We start from the raw sequence: 20827 nt of genomic DNA, 5'->3' as shown, positions 1-20827 counted from the left end.
TCCATCCAAAAAGAAAAAGAAAAAGAAAAAGAAAAAAGCAACAAGGCTTCAGCCCAAGGAAAACAAACAAATGAAAACAAGATGTATTTAATAAAATAGTAATCCTTTTCCCCAAGTCCAATGATAAAAGAAATAATTGTGATCATACTAATAAAATAAATTAGCATGGCCTTTGCATCAAAAAGATTATTCAAAATTTGAATAATATTTTTTTTAGAGTACTAATAATTAATATTTAATATTCTAATAATATTTTAGAGTTCTTTTAATATGAATATATATATATATATATATATATTATTTTTTTTTAGGATCTATATATATAATATAGGTAAATGATAAAAAACTTTATAATCACAACATTACAAAGAGTTTCTTTAGAATTCCTTCAATATAATATAATTTTTTTTGTAGTCAAATAATATAATAATGCTACTAACCTTATAAATACACACTCATTTGAGGGCCCCTAATCTTTTTATTGATGTAGGAAGTTGGATAAAGGTCCTTAAATATAATGATTTTGACAAGTTACAAGTGGAGTTTTCTTACTAATTTATCTTTTAGACGTACGCTTTACAAAAACAGTCAAACTAGCTATGATGAGGGCATCCCTATTTTCCTTGTCATGAGCTCTCTTACAGTTTTAAAACTTCTGTTATGTCATTTTATTTGTTAAACTATAACGATTTGTAATTTCTAGGTAAAAAGTAAAACGATGTTATTGTGACTTCACAAGTAAGGCTGTAAACGAGCCGAGCTTTATCAAGTAGTGCATGTTCAAGATTGGCTTGTTAAGAAAAGTCAAAAGCTTAAGATTGGCTTGAGCTCGTGACAAGCCTAAGAATGGTGTTTGAGCTTGAGCTCGTGGGAAAGCCAAAAAGTTTAAGTTTGAGCTTGGCTTGGCTTGGCTTGATTAATTAGTTAAGCCAAGCTCAAGCTTAATATCAAGTTTAAACTCGAGTTCAGGTCAAGCTTTTGAGCTTGAGATTTGAAAAAATTATATTATCAAATGCTTAAATCTCTAAAATTAAGAAGAAAAAAACTAGTAGACTTTAATTATTATGCATCTAGTCTTACTTATGATTAGCCATTATTCAAATTAAAATTTTACACAATTAAATTCATTCACTCATCATTCCCTATCTAAAGTTTCAACAATTATTCAAAATACAATTTTTACATTCACGTTAGAAGGTGAAGAACCAAAAAAATACTTGTTTGTAATTATTATGAATAACAAAATACTAATATGTTTCATAACTTTACTTTAGATGATTGATAGGGAAAAATCATATGTGGCTAGCTTAATTAATTAATTAATTTTTAAATGTAACTATAGTCTAAAGTCTTGGTCAGTTTAAAGGGAAGAAAAATATTAAGGTAATGGGTAATGGTCCCATGTTGGTCATATCATTATTAAAATATGTGTAATGAGTATATTTAGCTAACACATATAAACTTATAAATGAGTCTATACTTGAATTGTATTGTATCAAGCCTAATAGCTCACGAGTTTGTTTATGAACAATTTTTTTTTTTACTTGGGCTCAGCTTGTTTATTAAACAAGCCTAAAATTAAGGCTCAAGCTTGGCTTATTTATAAACAAACAAATATGAACAAGCTTTTCATCGAACTGAGTTTAAGTTGTTCATGATCGGCTTGGTTCATTTACGGTCCTAAGCACAAAAAAAATTGATTAAAAAAATTTGTTTAAACACTGTTTCAACTTTCAAGTGCAATAACATTTTATCCTTAAAAGGAAAAAAAAAAGTGCAATAACATTTTTTTTGACAGTAGTGCAATAACATTAATAGAGCAATACTATAGACACAAACATTTTACAACAATTTTACAAACTGCTGATGTGACAAATTCTTATTAGTTCTAATATGGGTCTACCACTAAGAGGTTTCCTTTGAAAAGCATGCTTATCAATTATTACTGGTAAGAGGTTTTTCCTTTCTGGTATCTTTTTCCTTACAAAAGCATTAGTATATTTTAAAATAGAAATAATTTTTTTGTCTTTGAAATTATATTTTTGTTCAATAATTTTCCTTCGTGAAATATAAGAAGTTCTAATTTAATATTTAAAAAGATTTAAATGGTAGACTGGTAGTAGTAATTTAATCGCAGTGCCCATCATCGATTACAGCAATTTAGTCTTGATTTAGGGATCAAACTTGTATTCCATCTTTGAAAAACTTAGTGCTTTCACAAGTCACAACTACTAAGAGTCCAAGCCATTAAAAAAAAAAAAAAAAACCTAGCTACCAAAGAGAGTTCCCTTTTTTATTTGCTTTTTTCCCCCTCTTATATATAAATAATGACGTTCAATAATTTGAATATTCGTAACATTACTAATATTAATATTATGAAAATTTCAATGTTGCCTAAGAATAATAATATTTTGAGTCATTATAATATATATTCAGTCAGATGATAAACCAATCCCAACTAAAGTCCAGATATGTATATATATTTTATTAAGTCTGATCAAAAAGGCACTAGTAGAATTCCTAACACGTTCTTGGTCTAGGGTTAGGGCTCTCGCCGCCTCCCCAAACCTAGGCTGTAGTAGTGCTGTTGCCTTTCTCTTCGAGAAAGACGTGGTATTTTCCCTATAGTACTTTGCTACTAGTAGGGCCGGTTGTTACCCTGTAGTACTCTGTTACTAGTAGGGTTTGGTTCTGTTTCTTTCTACGTTGACTGGAGATTCAGTGGTGTGACGGATAATGGAAGACCTTATGGCTAAGTGTGATAACTTATCACTCTCGGAATGGGAAGGGAAGAAAGTAGTATTGTCGAAGAAAAACCAGAGGCCGGAGTGTGTCTTAGCAGCAAAATTCTTTACGAAGAGGGCTCTAAATATTGATGCAGTGGCACGCACGTTTCGACCTATTTGGCGCACAAAGGCGAGCTTCCAGATTACTAATGTGGGAGAGAATATACTGCTATTTACGTTTGAACAGGAGGTGGATGCTGTAAAAGTTTTGCTTGGAGAACCGTGGTCTTATGATCGCCATTTAGTAGTGCTACAGCGGTTTGAAGGTAATAAACCGATAAAGGAGATTGTGTTTAACAGGGTGAAATTTTGGATCCAAATCCATGATTTGCCATATAAGTTTATGACCCCAGAGACAGCCATTGAAATCGGTGAATCAATTGGAGAGGTGGTTATGTCGCGAGACGAATCCGAGATGAGGGGAGGAACTTTTATGCGAGTTAGAGTCTGGGTTGATGTATCCCGCTCCTTATGCAGAGGAAGGAAGGTAAACTTTGAGGATAATCTAGAAGGCTGGGTCTCTTTTCAGTATGAGAGATTACCCAATATATGTTTTTGGTGTGGGATGTTGTCACATGATGATAAGGACTGCGAACTATGGCTGAAGAGCAACGGTACTTTGCCGCTGGACCGTCAACAATACGGACACTGGATTAAAGCTTCGATATTCAGTCCAGCCAAGAGACAGGTAGTTGAAGTGAAGGGGTATGAATCAGAACCGATTAGAGGCACGGATAAACAGGCCGATAGGGGTGGAATAGGGGTTTCAAGTAGGCTTGTTCATCAACCTGCAGCGCCATTGCTTCAGGAAACCCAAGTAGAACGTGTGGACCTTGGTAAGTCAAGCATGTTGACCGAGCAACCCAGGAATGATAATGTGATAAGGGAGGTGGCTGGTGTACCGTCCGAGTTGCCTGGTGTTTCAAATATTTCACATAATGCAGCAGATTTTGAAACGGTGATTGAGGAACTAGATAGGGAGTTAGCGGGTGATGTCTTTCCTTCGAATGCATTGGTTGCTGAGGTAATCCGTGGCATTAAGGGAAAGGAAGGGGAGGTGGTGGGTCCGGAGGGGATGCATGGTTCTGGGGAGTTGGTAGGGGAGTCCGAAACAGTGGGGCATGAAATTGTCCCCACTAACATGCAGCCTAGTGTAGGCAACATGGAGTTTTCTATAGGGTGGACTGATAAGTCTGAGAAGAAACCAAAGGTGAAATCAGTTCAAGGTAAACAAGTCGCCAAAGGGTCAACTGTTGCAGCCAGGGGTGTTGGAACTGAACTTACTACAGGTAATAAAAAAGGTACGTGGACTAGGCTCCCTTGTAAACACCATAATAACCAGATGCAGGTGGAGAATGAGGTGATTTTAGGCCCAAAAAGAAAAGCTGAAGAGGGGGGTCGTACGGAGGAGGATGTGATTGAAGTTGAAAAGAAGCAGAAAGTGGATGATGAGACAAAAAGGCTCAGTGTCTTGTTTGCTACACACTTGGGATCGGTGGAGGTTGCTGGGCAACCCCGCCGGGTCCAATGAGTCTCCTAAGTTGGAACTGTCGAGGGCTTGGGAACCCTCAGACAGTTAACGCCTTGAAAAAGGTTATTAGGTTAGAAGATCCCAAGCTGGTGTTCTTGATGGAAACAAAGTCGAATGAAGAGTGGGTAAAAATTGTGCGTAATCAATGTGGGTTTAAAGATAGTTTTATTGTTCCTAGTGATGGTTTGAAGGGAGGGTTAGCTCTATTTTGGAAATCTGATATCAAAGTGGATGTTCTGGATTCTTCGCTATTCTTTATTGATGCTTTGATTGAGGGGGGTGAAAGAATTGGATGTTGGCATTTGTCAGGTTTCTATGGTCATCCTGAGACTGCACTAAGGATGGATTCATGGAGATTGCTTAATTCCTTAAGGGATAGTTCACAGTTGCCATGGCTTGTGATTGGAGATTTTAATGAAATCAGGTGTCAAGCAGAGAAGGAGGGAGGGGCTTCTAGGCCAGTACAGCAAATGGCCAGGTTTAATGCTTCTATTAACTTTTGTGGGCTTAAGGAGGTTGGCTTTGTGGGTCCTAAATTCACTTGGTTGTATCAAAAAAGGGATGGCACTCAGATCAGGGAACGGTTGGATAGGGCCTTAGCTTCTACAGATTGGCATTCTCTTTTCCCTAATGCTAAGCTTCATCATAAGTCATCTTCTGTCTCTGATCATAATCCTCTTTTGCTGCATCTATTCTCAAAGAAAAAATACCAGAAGCACAAGAAATTATTTAGATTTGAGTCTATGTGGTTGAAAGATGAGAGATGTGAGAAAGTGGTGACTGAGGCATGGGAGGAAGGGATGTGCATGGCTTCTAATTTTCCTATCTTATCTTGTCTGGAATCATGCAGAAATAAACTGGAGGTTTGGAATGTGAGTGAGTATGGGCATGTGGGAAAGAAGATAGCTAGCTTACAAAAACGCCTAGAGGGGTTGGAGATGCAAGCTTCATCACCTATGGTTATAAAAGATTTAAGAGATACTAGAGTGGAATTGAATTGTTGGCTTGACAAAGAAGATGCCATGTGGAAACAGAGGGCTCGGCTGAACTGGTTTCAGGAGGGTGACAGAAATACCCGCTTCTTTCATGCTAAAGCCTCAGCAAGGTTTCAGAAGAACTTAATTGAGGGGGTATTAGATGCTAATGAGGTGTGGCGGGTTGACCAAGGGGAGATTGAGAAGGCGTTTATTGACTACTATTCTGAGTTGTTTACTTCCTCAGCACCATCAGATTTCACTGAAATTCTGGAGGCCATTCAACCTAGAGTGACTCATTCAATGAATTCCATGCTGGTGAAGGAGTTCCAGGCAGGTGAAGTGCACAAAGCCCTAAAACAGATGTATCCTTTAAAAGCCCCAGGTCCGGATGGTATGCCCCCCCTTTTTTTCCAAAAATTCTGGTCTACTGTAGGTGGTGTAGTAACTAAGACAGTATTGGATTTCCTTAATTTAGGCAGTACTCCGCCAAAATTTAATGAAACACATATTGTCTTGGTTCCTAAAACTGATTCACCAAAAAGAGTCACTGAGTATAGACCAATAAGTCTCTGTAATGTTATTTACAAATTGGCATCTAAAACCCTAGCCAACAGACTTAAAAAAATCCTCCCATTTATTATCAGTGATACCCAGAGTGCTTTTGTGAATGGTAGATTGATTACTGATAATGTTTTAGTAGCTTTTGAGGCAATGCACCAGATTAATTTGAAGAAATCAGGAGCTAAAGGTGAGATGGCTCTCAAGTTAGACATGAGCAAGGCATATGACAGGGTGGAATGGGCATGCTTAGAGAAGATAATGGAGAAATTGGGGTTTCATTCAAGATGGAGGAGCCTGATGATGCAATGCATCTCTTCTGTCACTTATGCTGTACGAGTCAATGGTAAACCTAGTGGCCATATCATTCCTTCCAGAGGACTTCGCCAAGGTGATCCACTCTCCCCATATTTATTTTTGATTTGTGCAGAAGGCCTTTCTGCGTTGATTAAAAAAGCTACAGCTGATGGTTTGCTGGAAGGTGTTTCTGTGTGTAGGGGTGGCCCTTGTCTATCTCATTTGTTTTTTGCAGATGATAGTTTAATTTTTTGCAAAGCCACTATTGAAGAATGTGAAGCCCTCCAGAAAGTACTGAGAACGTATGAGCAAGATTCTGGCCAACAGCTAAATCGTGCCAAAACTTCTCTGTTTTTCAGCCCTAACACAGTACAGGAGATCCAGGAAGAGATTAGAGTGCGATTTGGTGCTCAAGTCATTCGGCAGCATGAGAAGTATCTGGGCCTCCCTTCTTTGGTAGGAAGAAATAAGAAGAATACTTTCAAGGAAGTCAAAACAAAACTGGCCAAAAAATTGGCTGGGTGGAAGGAAAAGCTATTGTCTAAAGCCGGGAAGGAAGTTTTGATAAAAGCGGTAGCCCAAGCTATTCCGACGTATACTATGAGCTGCTTTAAAATTCCTGATTCCCTTTGTGATGAGATGACTAGTATTATTAGGAATTTTTGGTGGGGGCAATGTAAAGAGGAGAGGAAAATGGCATGGATTAGTTGGGAGAAACTTTGTGCTCCAAAGGCTTGTGGGGGAATGGGTTTCAAACAATTGAAGGAATTTAATTTGGCCATGTTGGCTAAACAAGGGTGGCGACTCCAGTCTGGGAATGATTCCCTATTATATAGGGTTTTTAAGGCCAAATATTTTCCAAGGTGTGAATTTGTGGATGCATGCCTTGGAAAAAATCCTTCATTCACTTGGAGGAGTATTTTGGCGGCTCAAGCAATTGTCCGGAATGGCAAACGGTGGCTGGTGGGGAATGGTCATAGCATAAGGATTTGGAAAGATAAATGGGTGCCATCCCCCTCAACGTATAAGGTTTTTTCTCCTATCTCAAGACTACCTGAGGACTCTCGAGTTGCAACTCTTATTGATGAAGCTTCTGGTTCTTGGAATACTGAGTTGGTGCGGCAAATCTTCCTCCCTCATGAAGCTGACTTAATTTGTAGCATTGCTCTAAGTGCGAATTTGCCAGAGGATAAGCAAGTCTGGGCTTTAACACACAACGGACTCTTTAGTGTCCGTAGTGCATATAAGTTGGCCATGGAGATGAGCTTAAAGGTACCGGCGGGTGGCGTGTCTGATGGTAGTCAGTTAAGAAGTTTTTGGAAGCGTCTATGGTGTTGTAATGTTCCACACAAGATTCGCCACTTCGCTTGGAGGGCATGCAAAGATGTTTTACCCACGAAACAGAATCTGGTCAAGCGTAAAGTGTTGTTGGACAGTGTTTGTGAGGAGTGTCGCATGGAGGAAGAGTCTTCAGCTCATCTGTTCTGGCGGTGTCAACGTGCTACTGAAATATGGCATAGTTCCGCTCTGTTTCAGGACTCTGGGAGTTGCCATTTTGGGTCGTTCATGGACTTGCTCTGGTATGTGGTGATGATAGCTCAGTGGGATCACAGAAGGGTGGAAAAACTGATTGTGATAGCTTGGGCATTGTGGTCGAACCGGAATGAATGCAGGAATGGTGGTGCGAAGAAGTCAAGTCAGACCTTAGTGCATGATGCGTTGGAGTATTTATGTGCTTACCAGGCTTGTATACAGGTCACGGATTTGAAGAAGCCAGCTGGGGCAGCAGTGTGGACGCCTCCCTCTCCAGATCGCTACAAAATAAATGTGGATGGGGCTGTGTTCAAAGAGCAGAAAATGGCAGGGGTGGGGATTATAATTCGAGATGATGCAGGCCAGCTGATCGGAGCCTATAGTAAAAAGATTGAAGCTCCTCTAGGTGCCATTGAGGTTGAAGCTAAGGCGGTTGAGATGGGTCTTCAATTTGCCAAAGACATGTCTATCCAGGACTTCACGCTAGAGTCTGATTCTTTGTCACTGGTTAATGCTCTCAGGGACTCTTCTCCACCTCCTTTATCTGTGGCTGCTCTGGTCTATAGTTCCATGAGTGTTGCTCATAGTTTCCGTAGTGTGAACTTTGCCCATATTGGTCGCAAGGGCAATAGACCAGCACATTTACTAGCTAGACATGCTTTAGGCATTACTGATTTTTCTGTTTGGGTTGAAGAGATTCCTTGCTTCCTTGAACAAGCTCTCAACCAGGATGTATTGGCCAATTCTACTGATTAATAAAGTTTTAGCTGTATTTCACATCAAAAAAAAAAAAAAAAAAAAAGTCTGATCAAACTAAACCGCATTTTTTATATTGATATTACCTCTATATAAAACTTATTCCTTATTAGATTCATAGACTAATTTTTTTTTTTTAAACCAACTAATATTTTCTTTATCAATGTTAATCTATTTTTTATTTTATACATTTTAAATGGAAGAGTGGTGATTGTCGGGTATGATTTACCTTTTATTTTAACTAGTCGCTAATCCGTGTGATGCACAGATTAGTTCAACAAAATTTTAAATTTTAAATTTGCCTAAAGTTATGATCACTTGAAAAAATAAGTTACAATTTAAGAGGGAAATAAAATACTAACACCAATGATGTTAGGCATGCCATGTCTATTATCAATGGCATCCTTTCTTTAATGAAAATTAAGGTCTCAATCATTTTTTTAATATAATATAATCCCTACCATTACTCAATTTGTTTGCAAAATCCTGAGTTTTTTCTTACCATATAAAATGCAACCAAAAAACCCAAAAATAAGAAAATAAAAACTATAGAAGTTTTTACATAGAAAACAGTAATTAATTACACTCGGAAATGGCATTGACACTCAAAAAGAGTCATTAATCTAGAGCAATAGGTTTTGGCAAAGTTTTTTTTTTTTTTTTTTGGTTGAGAATTGAAAAGGCTAATTTAATGTTATAGGCAATAGTTATAATATTTTAACACGTAGGAGAACAACAACAAAAAGGCGTATCATATGAATAAATTGACTTCGTTAGAAAATGAAGACAAATAAATGCACAGGAAAGAATAGATTTCAGAGTATATGAACGTAAAAAGAAGAAGAATGAAGTTGAAAGACCATAGAGTTTTAATCGAGATAGAAGACGATCAATTTAGGAAGCACTTGATATGCTCCTATTATTTGCATATCCTTGGCTGCCACCTTCTTGCCTCCCATCTACTTATGATTCCAACTTTTATTCTTGGCGAGAGAAAGGGGCTCTTGCCTTCAGGTAATATAATTGAAAAAAATGCCACAAGAAACATATCAACACATTTTTTGGTTCTTAAATAATAAAAATTTAAAGAATAAATTTATGAGGTTAAAGCATAACCTAAGCTTGTTCCTCAAGATTCAAGACCTAGCAATGTAAAAAAAAAATTATAAAAAATAGAGTAAAAATGCAAAAAGAGTCATATATATGTAAAATAATTTTTAAAAAATAACAATAATTTATAATTCTTAAATCACATTAATTCAAACGGTAAGGCAAAATATATGACTACATAATAGAAAAAATATAAGAGAAAAATAGGTTACCTTAAAAGAGTAATACACGACTATAGCAATTGAAATTTGTCAAGACAATTTCATATATTGCAAAGCATGAACCCAAAATTTAGATGTTAAAACTTTTAAAAAGCCAAAAGAAAGAGTAAAGAATCAAAAACAAAAAAAAAAAAAATGTATATGACTACGTAATAGAAACAAAAAAATAAGGGAAAGATGGGTTGTTATCCATGGCTTAAAAAATTGAAGAGTCAGCCAAAAAACATATGACTACATAGCCAACTAATATTTTCTTTATCAATGTTAATCTATTTTTTATTTTATACATTTTAAATGGAAGGGTGGTGATTGTCGGGTATGACTTACCTTTTATTTTAATGAGAAAATATTATATCACTCATTAATTAAATAAAATGTGAAAATTAAAACCGAATACTATTTAATATGATATATTTAAAAAAAAAAAAAAATCTTTCAATTAAAAAAGTACGAGGTAAGGCGAAGCTGTGGTTGCCAAATCCTGAACGTCTCTTCATTAAAAAAAAAAAAATCCTGAACGTTTCGTTGAGTACATCGAAAATTACCATTTGACTATCTATATATAAAGACAGACTTAAAAGATTATTGGCTATGCATTAATCCACTAACAGTAACAGCTACTTAACATAGTAAAATATTGAAAATCATAAGTTGAGAATATTTAAAAAAAATAAAAAACAAATACACTAAAATATTGAAAATCATAAGTTGAGATTTTTTTTTTTTAGAAACAAATACGGAAAAAGTAGTTCTATTAATATGGTCATAAAATGTAAGAGTAAACTGTGTGTGTCTCCTTCATCTCTCAAATCACTGTTGCTCATTTCTTTGCGTCTGGTTTTCTTCCCCAAACTTTGTCAAACCCTCTCTTGTTCTTGAACATACTTCAAAACTCTCTCTCTCTCTTTCTCTCTCCTTGCTCTCAGTTCCCAAAAACCCTGCCTTCTTCTCACCTCGAAATGCTCGAGTTCAACCCCATATAGAAGCGAAAGAATGAAAAAATATGTAAAAATGTTTTCTCATTGATCTTCAACCTCACAAGCCCCCAGCCTTGTCCTCTAGCTTTAATGGAAGGTATGACCAAACCCATAACAACAACAACCACTACTAACACAACTAGCACACTGATCAGCGACAAAGCTTGTCCAATAAGCTTAAAGCTCTCTTTCAGGTTCTCCCTCACAACTCGCCCACCTGGTCTAATAGCGTCCAGCTTTGGTTCATAGTAGTATACGGTACTCTATATATACTTTCTATCAAAAAAAGAACTTTGGCATATAAATGGGTTCCTACTCTTATAACTCAAAAAATTCTTCATATGGTTATAATAACCAAAACCCTTCATTCGGCCCTGAGTTTCAGAGGCTGTTCGATCCGTCCTCGAATAGTCTAGGAGGGTTTAATGGGGTTTTACGAGGCGGGTCTGCGCTGTCTCACTCTTTGGTTTTGGATAGCGAGAAAGGAGAGCTTGTGAAAGCTCCGACAAGAGTTGGGAAGAAAGGGGTGTCGGAGGCCAAGGCTTTGGCGGCTTTGAAGAGTCACAGTGAGGCAGAGAGGAGGAGGAGAGAGAGAATCAATGCTCATCTTACTACTCTTCGCAGCCTTGTGCCTTGCACTGATAAGGTAAATTTAATTTTTGTTCGTTGGTTCCTTATAATCAATAATAGAACTAAAGCATATATATTAATCGTGTTGCTCATAATCAGTGATCGTAGTAGTACTAGCTAGACACTTGTCAGTTTGTTTTGTCTCTCTATTTTATGTGATTGTTGGGTAATTGATTTGCATATTCATATAAATGGTTGAGCTTCAAAAATTACCAAGATTGAGTAAAAATAAATGAAATTCTTCAGATTAACTTGCTGAACTTGATGAGCTCTCTAGTATTCACCAAAATTAGGGAGTTTAATTTGATAGATGAATCATAAAGATTAGGTATCTTATGTTTTGAAGTGTTAATTAGATATGCATTCCCCATATTGTGGCTGAGAACAGATAGGAAAAAAGAAAGATGGTCGTGCTGAGTGTTTCATATTTCATTATTCAAACGTGAGCGAGGAAATAAGATTTTCACCAACTGAGCCTCTTGGAATTGCTATACTTTTTTTTTCCCTTTTTTTTTTTTTTTTTTTTTTGCCCTTTTTCCATAGAAAGAAAAGAACTTTCAATCTTATGTCGTAAAGGGTGTGACCTATGTTAGGTCCATAAGATACCACAGCTGTTGATTCAAGAAATGAAAGATAAACTCTAACCTTTTATATATTTCAATTCCCTTTCCATTTCAGAAGCAACTAAGTTGAGGTTTAAAATTATTTTGTGGAAAATTGTTAGGCCAAGATGATAGTAAATAGCATTTTATGTTTATTTTCCAATGCTTTCCTTTAACGACAACAATAAAAACCAAGTTAAGTTTTTGGACTGGTTATGGATATTCAACAGACTAAACATACTTTTCTTCATATAACAAATGTAAATTTGAATTAGCAAGCAGATTGTCAGTTGGAGCTATGGATAGTCTAGATTTTTAGCTTCTGTGTATTTTACTGGCATGATGTACATTTTTCTAATAAATTCAGACAGATTCTGTCTATGATTTTTCGAGAACCCGCTAAACATGATGTCTCAAGGAGCCTAAGCGTCGTTTGGATACACTATCCAAACTTATTTTGCTGAACATTGAAAATATTATAGTAAAATAATTTTTAAATATATGAATAGTGCTGTAAGACTTATTTTTAATAAAAAAATCATTGAAAAGTGAAGTTTGTAGGTCTCGTGAACAGTACATGAGACCCACTAATGTGCACTATTTACGGAAAAAGTCAACAACTGCGGCTTGAAAAAAATAAAAATAAAAATAAACGTAGCTTGAAAACGCAGACGTGAAAATGCTGTATCCAAACCGGGCTTAAGGCTGTCAATATTATATTGGGTCTCTCACGTGTTATAATATTTTTGGTTTTTGTTTACTGGAAATAAAATTGGAGATTCAAAGCTATACTATTATGCAACAAGCGTATTCCGCCGAGATGATGTCCATTATTGAAACTAGCTTATTTCTCTTCCAATCATTGGTGCTTTTGGATTGTCAACTCTAGATCTAGGAGTTGTTAAGTCAACTTCTTGATTCATCATCTTTATATAATATAACATTCATGACATCAAAACTTAAAACTAGGACATTAATCGTAGCAGTTAAAGTATACTATACTTCTTGACAATTCAACAGTTTTTTTACAGTCCCAACCTGAACCTGTAAGTCACTAATAAATTACTAAATAAATGCACTACAGTTGCCTCAGTTTCCTTTCCATATACGTAATCTGTACAAATAGTTCATAGTTCTGGATAAGTGGGTGTGGCTATCGTCTATCATATAGGTGTGAATTGGTCTTGAATTATTGAAGAATTTTTCCCCAAGCAAGTGGTCAATTAATAATGTTCTTGTCTATGCACATCATGTGCAACAGAAGAAATGGAATGTCTTACTATTTGGTGCCGAAACCATTGTGATAATTATGTGCCTTTTGGTTGGGTCACTTTGACTGTTGATCAGCACTGTTTCATGCTAGTTCTTTTTTTTTTTTTTTTTAAATAATTGTTAAAATAATAATGAAGTAATTAAATTCACTATTTTATAACAATTTTTTTTTTTTTTTTTTTTGAGAAACCTATTTTATAACAACTTAAACAGTCCAGACTAGTAAAATTTTTTTATGTGTTAGTCTGTAATCTAAGCTTTTGGGACAAGTGAAAATTTATCTATAACCTTACGAGTTTTAACCATAAGTATATCCAAGCAACAGATGATTTATAAGAATTACTTGAGATTTATTTTCTCTCTTCATATCACATAGTCAGCAAGTACGTCACACACACACCTCTATATATATATATATATAAATTATTGGATAGTGACTCAGGATGAGCATGAATGAATGGTGGGGACAGTGCCAGCTGTTGGGTTACCTTTAGTCTTAGTCTTTGAGTATTACTATATGGCTTAGGTATGTGTTGCTTAATTTATATTATGATATTTTATCATTTATAGGAACGTAAGCAAGCCACTAACTACTGCGTGAAGAAACAACTATCACATTTTTTATAACTTACAAGATTGTTACTAATCTTTTTTTTTTGTTTGATAGCCAAATAAACTTTCTTTAGTAAAGCCTATAAGTTTTTTTTTTCTTTGCTTAAGTGATTATCACGGGGCTCGCTGAAATTGACCATGTCAAAGGTTTCATCTTAACACGTTACTCGACAAAGTAACAGATTTATATATTTCTCCGAATTGCAGTCAACTTAAGTGTACTGATTAATAGGTATACATTAATTTCATTAAGAGTTTATTAATTTTGTAGATAACAGTTTTTGATAAATTGCTGATAACATTGTTAGAGAAGACATGTGTTGATGGTACTGCCAAGTTGCTTTTAGCAGTATATCAACAAATTTAGCTGCATATAGTAGTAGTTGGGTCCAACAAGCATATACAATTAGCAGGCTATTGACCACAAATTTATATAACTTTGTTCTCTTATAAATGTTCGTTTTCTTTTTTATACAAGTAGATAGTCACTTTGAATTGATATATTTCTTCCTCTAGATGGACAAAGCTACATTGCTTGCTGAAGTAATCAGCCGAGTGAACGAATTGAAGAAGATTGCATGTGAAGAAAGCCAAGGCTTTCTCATTCCAATGGATGATGATGAAGTAAAAGTTGAACAATGTGATGATGGAGCAGAAGATGGTACAGTGTCTTACAGGGCATCTCTCTGCTGTGATTACCGACCCCAGCTTCTCTCTGATCTAAGACAAGCTATTGATAATCTTCAAATTGAGTTGGTGAATTCAGAAATATCAACCTTGGGAAGCAGAGTGAAGAATGCGTTTGTTTACACTTGCCAAGGTGAAAATATGGACATGGAGCAATGCCAAGGTATTGCAAATAGTGTTCGTGAGGCCCTGAATTCTGTACTGGAGAAAGCTGCTGCTGCTTCTGCCTTACCAGAATACTCACCAAGAACATTCCCAAGCAAAAGGCGAAGGACCACTTGCTTTGATACCTCATGTTCATCTTCATGATGAAAACGCAGAAATACCATTATTGAGTAATCCTGTATTGAGAAACAGTACCTCAAATGGCCAATAATGAAGCATCTTCTAATGCTTCTAGTAGTCATCATATATATTGATTCCATCTCTGTAATCACAAGCATAGTATGGAGAGGTTAAAAACTCCCAAATGCTTTTATGTATTGTAAGACATAACACCGCCAACAGACATTGGAATCAGTTGAGATAATTTAGTAGCGTCTTTGGGTTATTATCTGTCACATTTATACGAATCTTATGGGAAAGTGTCATATAATCTTATGAGAAGTTGGTGTAATTTACAATTTTTTAAATTACACTTTATTGAGAATTCTATCTACAAAAAATATTAATTGACAGTCTTGTCCGTGCATTTTTTGGAAAAAATAAGTATTATGCTTCATATAGAGAAGAAAAAAAAAAAATATATATATATATATATAACATACGGTAGAATGTAGAGGATACAGGTTTGAGAGTTTTGGTTCAAATAAAAAGTTTAAATAAACTTTATAGTAACAAAACTAAAAGTATTTTAGGAATTTCGTTTTCATATTATTTTAACTATGTCATAAACATATTTTGTTCCTATCAGTGACAAACTAATTAAACAGAAGTGTATGTAAGTATGGAACATAGCGGAGTTCTAAGTAATTTTTGAAAATACAATGAAGCTCGATAAATTTATTATAAATTAATCAAGGGAGGATGAAATATTAATTTCACCTTTTTGTTTTCTTCTTTTTAGCAACAACCAGAAAACACCCAAATTTAGCAAGAAGCTCAAACTAATACAACTGGATCTTGTATTAAAAAAAATTAGAGCATCCTATAATATTAAATCTTTGAACGCAGTACTCCTGCAGTTCTGGTAAAAAAAAGACCTTCCAGTTCACTTAACAGTTTTCTTCGGACCTCCCTTAGAAATGAATCCTGTATATTCTTTTATTTATCAATTTTGCATTGGTAGACAGAATCTTGTTAGCGATCTAAAGAGACATGCATCATTTTTCTACTTACCGAAACAAACGAAGAAATAAAAATCTTTTGAATTTTTGAAGTGTCTTCTGTTTAATAGAGAATAATGCTCAGCTTTGTTATCTCACTAATTTACTTCCACCTCTTCCAACACCTAACCCACAAGACAATACAATGGTAATGCATCAATATTGGGATCATAGTAACTATGAGAGTATAAATCAATTGATTTTTAGCACAAAGATCATTTTTGTTAGGACATATGTGGAACTTTTTAGAGACATATGTTATGTAAATTGGTTAATCTTTTGACAAAACGCACTTCACTTGTAATTGGGTAGATCTAAAATGAGTTTAGTACTTCAAGGAACAAGAGTTCAAGTTTAGTATTGAAGCCATGCAAATCTGTCCAAGAAACAAGTGAAGAAGTGTTGTTCATTAAATTTCGACAAATAGCTCGACAGATCATATCTATCAAAGTTTAATGCTGATGCTCGATAGCAGCTCGACAGAAGCTGTATTTATCGAGAATTACGAAATTCAGATTTTCATATCTGATTTCACACATATCCATATGTATTTGTGTAGTGTTTCTTTTCTTACAACTTTAGGCATATATAAAGATTATTTTAAGGGCTGTCAAAGGTGATGCAAGATGATGCAACTTAATGAAAAGTCATTGTGCATGCAAATTATGACCGAAGACATAATTTGCCTTAGTTCATCATATTCTCTCTAGAAACTACTGCGTTTTTGCGCCAAGGGTTTTGTGACCAAGGAGCTTCCTAATCTTCATTGTTAGATAAACTGAAGAACTTTGTAATCAACAACTTCCTCAAGTTGGTGTGTTAGTCACGTACTGAGATCCGTGCATCATTAATTAGTCACGTACTGGGAGCCGTGCATTGAAAGGAGAGATTGTCGCTACATTACAAGCATAATTGGCTATTGGGGTAAAGGTTCAACTGTAGGTTGGTATTAGGTACTAAGATTCTTTTTGCTTGTAACTGCTTGTTTTGATAATAGTGGATTCTTGGGATTGGTGACCTTAAATTCACCCAATGGGGTTTTGCTTCGGTAGTTTTCCTCATTTGTAAATAAATCACCCGTGTCAAATTTATTTTCCACTGCATTTAACTTAGTTAGTGATTTGTTTGTGCTACCACATTTTTTGCATGTAATTGAATCTAATTAATTCACTTGGCTAATTAATTGATTAAGTTACCAAAGGGATCAACATATTCTTGGCCTATCATGTGGTATCGGAGTAGGCATACTCTGATTAGGGTTAATCTTTTCTATGTGATCCATTGACTGTTGTTGTCATGGCTGCAAATGGCATGGAAATATCTTTTATTTCAAATACATCTTGCTTTTCTAATCTCTATTTGATAGAGTGTTTCAGAAGATGCAAGTCTGAAAGTTATTTGAAAGCTATCTTGAGGATTATTGAAAAAGTTCTTAGTATGACAAAGAAGAAACTAGACTGTCTCAGAATGAAAATGTGTAGAGGAGTTCGTTTGAGAAGGGTGAAATTTAAAGGTTTCCTTCTTAAATGGCAGATGAGAGAGAAAACCATTCCTACTAATTTGTCATGCAAGCATGAAGTGTGCTTTATGATGAAATTTGCATTTAAGGTAATGGACACATGTTTATGGTACCTTGACAGTGGATGCTCATGACACATGACAGGAGACCACTCTCTCTTTAAGGTTTTTGAGTCTAAGAAAAGTGGAAATGTCACTTTTGGTGATGGGAGCAACTCACAGATAACAGGAAAGGGAACTATCTCTCTACCTGGACTACTAGACATTGTAAATGTGTTGTATGTAGAAGGTCTAAGAGTGAACTTGTTGAGCATAAGTCAGATATGTGATCAAGACTTCATGGTGTTGTTCTCAAAAAGGAAATGCCTTATGTTGAATGAGTCTGGGAAGAAACTTATAAGCGGAGTCCACACTCTGGATAATTGCTAAGGATTGATACTTGATGCTGATATTGTGTGCAACAGTATTCAATTGCCAAATGAAGACTTATAGCACCAAAGGATGGGACATGCTAGCTACAAACATCTGTCAATTGTATCTAAGCATGAATCAGTGTTAGGAATACCAAAGCTCAGCAGGGTTAGCAATGTTGTGTGTGGACCGTGTTAGCTTGGGAAATAGACGAAAGCAAAACATCCAAGCACTCAGACATCAGCTACATCTAGATCTTTGGAGCTACTACATTTGGATCTCATGGGTCCAACTAGAACGAATCTCTTGGAGGAAAGAGATACATCATGGTTGTAGTAGATGATTTCACCAGGTACACTTGGGTCATTCTTCTAAGATCCAAGTCAGATGCTCCTGAGCACATTGAAGCTTTTTGTACAAGACTGCAAAATGAGAAGGGCACGAAGATTGATCAAATTCGCAGTGATCATGGTAAAGAATTTGAGAACTCATATATGGAATCATTTTGCACTAAATCTGGTATATCTTAAGAATTCTCTGCTGCTATTACTCCTCGGCAAAATAGTGTAGTAGAAAGAAAGAACAGAGTCATTCAAGAGATGGCTAGAGCCATGTTACACAATAAAGATGTAGCCAGAAATTTATGGGGAGAAGCAGTCAACACTGCATGTCATATGGTTAACAGAGTGTATTTCAGATCCGATACAAAGAAAATTCCCTATAAATTGTGGAAGGGAAGAAAGCCAAATGTGAAGTATTTCAGAATCTTTGGAAGTACTTGTTTCATCCTTAAGGATAGAGAAAATGTGGGAAAGTTTGACTCCCAAAGTGATGAAGGAATATTTTTGGGATACTCCTCCACAAGCAAATCTTATCGGGTGTACAACAAAAGAACCAAGAATGTGATGGAAATTGTCAATGTTGTTATTGATGAAGCTTCAGATTCTAGTTCTAAGAAAATTAGTGAGGAAACACCTAAGGCAATTCTTCCTTCAAAACCTAAGGGTGTTCAAGAAGTAGTTGATCAAAAGCTCATCTCTCTAAGTACTCTAAGTGTTGTAGAAGTCTCAGCAGACATTCCTACCTCACCTGAATCTGAATCTCATGAAAAGAAAGGACCTGCCTCAAGGATCAAGCTGAATCACCCTCCTGAAGTTATTGTGGGAAATATGAATGAACTTACACTAAGAAAACGTACAATTGATAAATGTGTTGCTAACTTTGTGTCTTATTCTTACTATTTGTCGTAGGTTGAACCCACCAAAGTTAAGGATGCTCTCTAGGTTGAAAGCTATGTTAAGGCCATGCATGATGAACTGCTCCTATTTCAAAGGAATGATGTTTGGATCTTAGTACCTAGACCAAAAGAAGAGCACATCATTAGCAAAAAGTAGATATTCCGCAATAAAACTGATGAGGAGGGAAATGTGATCCGCAACAAGACTCGTTTGGTGGCCCAAGGATACACTCAAGTGGAAGGAGTAGATTTTGATGAAACATTTGCTCTTGTAGCTCGCATGGAATCCATTAGGGTTATTTTAGCCCTGGCTTGTCACTTAAAGTTCAAGCTTTACCAAATGGATGTGAAGGCTATTTTCTTGAACGGGTTTCTTAAAAAAGATTTCTATGTTGCTCAACCTAAAGGATTCATTGATCCACACTTTTTGGATCATGTGTTGTACCTCAAGAAGGCTCTCTATGGACTAAAGTAAGCACCAGAGTTTGGTATGACCGGCTTACACAATACCTGGTCCCACATGGTTTCACAAGAGGACAAGCTAATCAAAATCTTTTCATCAAAAAGGAGAATGGTGAGTTGATAATAGCTCAAGTCTATGTTGATGATATCATCTTCGGGTCTACAAAGGATGAACTTGCTCATGACTTTTCGAACCTTATGTAGGTTGAGCTCGAGATGAGCATGATTGAAGAGTTGAGTCATTTCCTTGGATTGCAAATTCGCCAGCAAGAGTCAGGTATATTCATATCTCAATCTAAATATGCTAAAAATCTTGTGAAAAAGTTTGGTTTGGAATCTGCTAGTCCTGTTAGAACTCCCATGAGCCCAAATGTTAAACTCACTGTTAATTTGTTAGGCAAAAGTGTTGATTCATCATTATATAGAAGCATGATAAGTAGTCTCCTTTACCTTATAGCTAGTCAACCTAACATTAGTTACGGTGTGGGAGTGTGTGCTAGATATCAAGCAAACCCCAAAGAGTCTCATATGATTGCTTTAAAGAATCATAAAATATGTCAAAACCATTGCCGATTTCGAAGTGTGGTACAGCAAAGACACAAATGATGTCTTAGCTAGGTATTCCAATGTAGACTGGGCAGGAAATGCTGATGATAGAAAAAGCCCATTGGGGGGTTGTTTTTATGTGGGTAATAATCTTGTCTCCTAGATGAGTAAGAAGCAAAATTTCATCTCATTATCCACTGTTGAGGCTGAATACATTGCTACTGGTAGCTATTGCACCCAACTTCTGTAGATGCAAAAACTCCTTCTTGATTATGGTATTCGTTAAGAACATCTTACCATTTATAGTGAAAATACCAATGCCATTAACATCTCTAAAAATCTTGTGCAACATTCTCGAACAAAACATATAGAGATTCGACATCACTTCATTCGGGAGCTTGTCGAAGATGGCACACTCACTCTTGAGTTCATCCATATTGATGATCAAAAGGCGGATTTGTTCATTAAGCCTCTTGATAGCAAACATTTTGAATTCCTACGCCAAAACATTGGTGTAATCTCCATGGAGTGATCTCTCCTCTTTCTCCTCTTTCCTCATGCATTTGCATCTAGTTTTATGCTTTGCTTTGTTTAACATGTTTTTGTTTGTTTGTCTGTTTTCAGTTTTACTTTATTTTTTTTTCATAAATATAAAAAAAAAAAAAGATTGAAAAATCAGAAATATACAAAAACAGTGTGTTTGTGTACATTGGTACTTGTGTACCTTGGATGGCCATTGAAACAAAGTTTTCTAAACTTTGTATCATTTGTAACTTAGA

General features: G+C 35.7%; 1 protein-coding gene across 1 annotated transcript; it reads left to right on the top strand.

Moving 5' to 3' along the window:
- The first annotated feature begins 10533 nt into the window (after nt 1-10533).
- On the top strand, nt 10534-15099 carry LOC126726178 (putative transcription factor bHLH107). The gene is made up of 2 exons (XM_050431314.1): nt 10534-11392; nt 14379-15099. The coding sequence occupies exons 1-2, from the start codon at nt 11051-11053 to the stop codon at nt 14856-14858; spliced, it is 822 nt and encodes a 273-aa protein (XP_050287271.1). The 5' UTR covers nt 10534-11050; the 3' UTR covers nt 14859-15099.
- The last annotated feature ends 5728 nt before the right edge of the window (nt 15100-20827 follow it).

This window comes from Quercus robur, chromosome 5, assembly GCF_932294415.1.
Source record: "Quercus robur chromosome 5, dhQueRobu3.1, whole genome shotgun sequence".
Lineage (NCBI taxonomy): Eukaryota > Viridiplantae > Streptophyta > Magnoliopsida > Fagales > Fagaceae > Quercus > Quercus robur.
Note: the sequence above shows the minus strand (reverse complement) of the source record. Positions and strands in the feature narration are given on the sequence as shown.

Excerpts from the sequence above, each read along its gene's own strand:
- LOC126726178 (XM_050431314.1), top strand. The coding sequence starts at position 11,051 with ATGGGTTCCTACTCTTATAACTCAAAAAATTCTTCATATGGTTATAAT. Across the intron at positions 11,393-14,378 it reads TTGTGCCTTGCACTGATAAG|ATGGACAAAGCTACATTGCT; the intron begins GTAAATTTAATT and ends TTCTTCCTCTAG.